This window comes from Gymnodraco acuticeps, unplaced genomic scaffold, assembly GCF_902827175.1.
Source record: "Gymnodraco acuticeps unplaced genomic scaffold, fGymAcu1.1, whole genome shotgun sequence".
In the NCBI taxonomy this organism is placed as follows: Eukaryota; Metazoa; Chordata; class Actinopteri; order Perciformes; family Bathydraconidae; genus Gymnodraco; species Gymnodraco acuticeps.
The window spans coordinates 98,156-103,937 of NW_022990958.1; the positions used below are offsets into that span (position 1 = coordinate 98,156).

The window sequence follows — 5,782 nt, forward strand, 5'->3', positions numbered from 1 at the left end:
AAAGACTTGGTCGAAGATGAGGTTTTTTGTAGGAGGGCAGGCTGGTCTGTTTCTAAGGCCATTTTATTTTTGGTAGTCTGATCATTTCAACAAGAGAATAGAATCAAACTGAAAACATCGTAGATATGTTCTAGATACATGAAGCAGATTAATGAACAGTGAAACTCGCTCCTGGACTTTAAGGTGAATACTTTAAGAAAAGGTTTTCCCACACTCTTTGTAGGAGCCATTTTATGGGTGTTGTTGGTGTCTCAGTTTACCTTATTTATGTGAATAGTGCAATATCAGGGTATATGCAGGAATCCTGAAGTCACATTTAATACCTTTTAAGACCTTTTTTAAGACCCTTTCCATACATTTTAAGACCTCATCGCAACTTCGAGTTCTAACCGGTTACCTTTGCGACACTTTACCTCACATTGACTATATTGATTAGCTAAACAGCACAACTAAACAGAGTGCAGGCAGACTGCTGAAGCCTCCTCTCCATGAACTTCAACCTCTCTGTGAAAGTCAGGTTTAATGCAGTATGCTGCTTTGTTGCTTCTGTACTCTGTGCTCTTTCATTCACCTTGAGGGGGTTTCCCGACATGTTGTTTCAGTAAATTAAAGGGTGTTTCTTGTTGTCGTTGCTGTGGAACTTCTTAATACCTTGGAAAATGCCGTCTAATACTTTTTAATAGCCTTAATTTTCGCTAAATTGAATTATCAACTTTGAATACTTTTTAAGACCCTGCGGTTATTTTGAACACTTGGTGGTGGGGTGTATAAAAGGGGTCATAGGTGACAGTAGAGGAAGTGGACACAGGAGGAAGAGCATACCGATTCTACCAGACGGCCAGCCCAGACGATGCTCATACTACAGCTATTGACACAGTGTACTTAAACCTTGGTATGTAAATCAATGGAACAGCGCGCTGTCGGCAGACGGACAGAAAACGAAACTTAAAGGAACAGTGAACATTATGCCTGTCAATTCTGACATTACGTCAACAGATGGCGCTGTTGGGATGGGATCTGTAATGGAAAAAAGGATTACCCAACACAAGGCCAATAGATGGGAATTGTTTATTGTAAACTGTGAAAAAAACAAAATATGCTTAAATGCGGCTCCTACACTCTTAAACCCACTATGGGTTTTCTCCTGAGTGAACACGAAGATGTGTTTTGAGAGCACCTGATGTAGTGAAAGTTTTCCCACACTCTTCACACCAGTAAGGTTTTTCTCCAGTATGAATACGTTGATGTGTTTTGAGAGCACCTGATGTAGTGAACGTTTTCCCACACTCTTCACACCAGTAAGGTTTTTCTCCAGTGTGAATACGGTGATGTGTTTTGAGACCACTTGATTGAGTGAAAGTTTTCCCACACTCTTCACAGCTGTAAGGTTTTTCTCCAGTATGAATACGGTGATGTGATTCTAGAGCACTTGATTGAGTGAAAGTTTTCCCACACTCTTCACAGCTGTAAGGTTTTTCTCAAGTATGAATACTTTGAGATTACCTGATTGAGTGAAAGTTGTCCCACACTCTTCACAGCTGTAAGGTTTTTCTCCAGTATGAATACGTTGATGTGATTTGAGATGACCTGATCTAGTGAAAGTGTTCCCACACTCTTCACAGCTGTAAGATTTTTCTCCAGTATGAATACGTTGATGTATTTTGAGATGACCTGATGTAGTGAAAGTTGTCCCACACTCTTCACAGCTGTAAGGTTTTTCTCCAGTATGAATATGTTGATGTATTTTGAGATGACCTGATCTAGTGAAAGTGTTCCCACACTCTTCACAGCTGTAAGATTTTTCTCCAGTATGAATACGTTGATGTGTTTTGAGATGACCTGATCTAGTGAAAGTGTTCCCACACTCTTCACAGCTGTACGGTTTTTCTCCCGTGTGAATACCAGGTGGCGCTTTAAAGTTCCAGATGCTGTAAAGGATTTGTCACATTGCTAACAGCTGTGACGTCTCTCTCTTCCTTTCGGTTTCTAGAACAGACGGACAGAGAAAGAGAGAAAGTCAATCTAAAAAGCATAAATACACAAGTTACCACAATAAAAACTCACTTAATATAAACCTTGAGTTAACAAAATACTACTTATCAACTGTTTGTCTTTATTATATTTGATACAGTAATACAGCAATATTCTAACCAAAGTATATACCAGAGGTGGGGGACTCGAGTCACATGACTTGACTCGTGTCACATGACTTGACTCGAGTCACATGACTTGACTTGCCTATTTTTTTACTTGAGACTTGCTTGACTAACATTGATAAAAGACTTGACTTTGACTTGGTATTCATGACTTGAGACTTAGGCTTGAGACAGATGACTCGAAAGGACTTTACTTTTTAAAATAGAATATTTGCATTTGTATTGTACGAAGCACCTAGAGGGCAATGAAAGAAAAAAAAGAGAGAGAAAGTCTCTTCTCGTTCGCAGGAGAAAGTAGGAAGTGGAGCGCACAGGAGACAGCCGTTTCATTGCAGACTGTTATGTTTATGTGGGGAAATACATACATTATTTGAGATATATTTCAAACTCGAACTTCATTTTAGGGACATTTCGGCCAGGGGTGTAGAGTTATTTGTTCAAGCACCGGATCGGCAAAACAGGAGAGTCTGTGAACCAGTCTGCCTTGACCTATGTATTCATGTCTGTGACTCTCACAGTATCTGCTGCCCACAGCTGCTTCATAGAAGAAAAACCTCCTTCACTTCATGAAATCTCTGCAGCACCAGGAGGCAGTAACGTGTAACTCAGCAGAATCTGAGAAGAGCAGCAGCAGCTGCAAAGAGCTGTGCCTTCACTGTGTTTACCTTCATTAGAACAGCTAACGAGCGACCGCAGGCTGCTACGTTTTAACCCCCACAATTATTCCCCCTATTACCTGTTTTATGATTTCAGAGCCCCACTCTCCATTGTTGTTAATGTTGAAAATAAAACTCTAGTTTCATAACCACTGTCTTTTAACTGATTTAAACTGGGGTTATTCATCAGGATTTTGTAGGACTTGACTTGCTTGACTCTCACCCCAGTAACTTGAGACTTGCACATGTATGACTTTTTGTCTAAACTTTGTTGTGTCTGTATGAAACGTCATTTTGAGAGACCATGCTTTTGATCCTGTGGATTACGTTTGCCTTCTGCAGACCATGTCTGGCCATTCAACTTTCCAAGACACACCTGAGTGACAGCACGAACAGGTATGGCGAGGAGCCCCGGCCTCTACGCTGCTACAGACGCGAGGCAATGCTAGAGCTACAATGCGATCGGCCTCCTACGAATACACCAAGCCATCTGTGCTCTTCGTTATTGGATGAAATCCATCGGGAGCCGCTTAGAAACACCAGGAAAAAGAGACGAGGAAGGAGGGGAGGCGTTCAGAATACGGCGGAGATTCAGCCGGCCACCACTTCCATCCATCATTCTCACAAACCTGCGCTCATTGAGCAACAACGTGGACACACTAAGGACATACACAAGGTACTGTCATGAATTTCTCGAGGCCTCTTTATTATGTTTCACGGAAAGTTGGCTCCAATCTACGATGCCTGAATCTCTCTCTGAAGTACCCGGACTCACCCTTGTTCGAGCAGACAGGGATGCGAACTCGGGGAAAACCAGAGGAGGCGGTATTTGTGTGTATATTAATGATCTGTGGTGCCGATCATACTCAGTAAAATGTAAAACCTGCAATCCCAACGTAGAAATTCTCAGCATGACGTTAAGACCCTTTTATCTGCCTAGAGAATTCGGGTGTATTTGACTGTTTGTTGTTTACGTGCCCCCCAGCGGCAGAGGACACTGTGTTCACGAGCTGCAACTCAGCCACCCCGGGGACATGAAGCAATGTCGCCTGGAGACTGTGTTACCTGGGTTCCAGCAGTATGTAAGGAACATGTCTGTCTTATGGACAGAGTTAACATGGGACTTGTCCTTCAAATGTACTGAGGTCCGCACAATGGAAATGTGATGTGAACTACCAATGCAAATTCCCTGCCAAGGGCAAGACAAATGTTACCAACTATGCCTACACACATGCAACCCTTGGGGGTTCTATTTTTTTGTTATTCAGTGTTACCAGGGGCACAAACTTCTGACCGGTGTTCCCTCTTGGTTTAGTCCATGGGGGAGTGCTTAAGTGTGGGTACACAGGTTCACCTGGTGCACAAGGTTATGGAGGTGGGGGTCTTGCTGGTGCTCAAGTGCCCATATACATCACCCCATATTCCCATGACTGTTACCCGCCTTAAGAGACACTATTTCGGGCTAAACTGTATCCATGTTGACCCCTGGTTCTTCCTCCAGGTACCCTGGTTCCATGTTGGTGGCCGTGGAAGAATGCAATGTGGAGTTCCAATGCAAATCGGCTTAAGTCCAGTCGCTGGCAGGACATCTTCCCATGACTGTTACCCGCCTTAAGAGACACTATTTCGGGCTACACTTTATCCATGTTATGTGGATGAAATGGACCCAATTCCCGGAGGTTCCAGGCCGAATTTGGGAGCTCATCGGCGGCCTGCCATGCGCCCCCACCCGTGGAAAGCAAAAAAAAGTAAAGAAAACGGTCAATTACATGTTAAAATAATAAAAAATGAAGTTCGAGTCCATTTCATGTATATTTCCTCGTGTCCATTTCATGTACATTTCCTCGTGTCCATTTCATGTACATTTCCTCATGTCCATTTCATGTACATTTCCTCGTGTCCATTTCATGTACATTTTCTCGTGTCCATTTCATGTACATTTGATGGGGGAGTCACATGTGGATTAAATGGACCCAATTCCCGGAGGTTCCGGGCCGAATTTGGGAACTCATATGCGGCCTGCTATGCACCCCCACCCGTGGAAAGCAAAAAAAAGTAAATAAAACGGTCAATTATATCTTAAATTAATCCAAAACGAAGTTTTTAAAAATTCTCGAAAAAACGGCTAAGTGCCAACGGGTGAGGGGCTCAAGTCTTCGGCGCTTCCGGCGGAAGCCCCGGAGACATTTCCACTGACCCGTTGCACTTTTCAACGTAGAGGGGAATACTGACCTCCCCTCCTCCGTTAACAATTTTCATTCATCTTTTCCAAGCTACCATCTGCACGAAATCGGAAACCCGGTTTTTGAGAGCACTTAGACAAAAACGGCCTAATTCTCATGATGGGGAAATCATGGAGGAATGCGTCCGATGAGTGAGCACTTTGGATCGGATACAATTGTTGCCCGGAGGACCCCCAATCACGGTTCTTACCAAACTTTAAGTTTTCGAACTGGCCTCTGGAGGAATTCAAGGGGAGTTGCCACGGAATAACGAGACACTATTTTCGGACACATTTGATCCATTTTAACCCCTTTCTCTGGTTCTTCCAAAAGTTAACTTTAACTTATTTTGCCTCTGGAGGAATGCAAGGGGAGTTGCCAGGGGACTCTACCCGCCTTAGGAGGCACTATTTCACCCAGTTTTGGCTCCCGCCTTGCCTGGATGATAGGACCGATAGATGACAGGGATCTCTGCCCGCCTAACGAGTGCCTAAATGGAACACCTTTCGCACGATGATGCAAAGGGAAAACTCAATGTTTTCAAAATAAACCGGAGAGATTTGACATGGGGTCTTTCTAGTTCGCTGAGTGCAACTTTCTTCTTTTCACCTGTCCTTCTTTGTCGCCCCCGGTTCTATACATTCTACTGTTGACACTTCCCGGTACCGAAATGCTCAGGCATACAAAAAAGATGGCGATCGGTTGTCCTATCTGTAATAGTCCCTTCCGCGCCCTGAGCAAGCACCTG

At 43.6% G+C, this 5,782-nt stretch overlaps 1 protein-coding gene across 1 annotated transcript; it reads right to left on the minus strand.

The window, feature by feature from the left end:
• Positions 1-1,054: 1,054 nt before the first annotated feature.
• Positions 1,055-1,928, minus strand: LOC117558775 (zinc finger protein 100-like; the record flags this gene model as incomplete). The annotated part of the gene is made up of 2 exons (XM_034235162.1): positions 1,055-1,464; positions 1,530-1,928. Coding segments are annotated over 2 exons (733 nt in total), but the record flags the coding sequence as incomplete, so codon positions are not given.
• Positions 1,929-5,782: the final 3,854 nt, after the last annotated feature.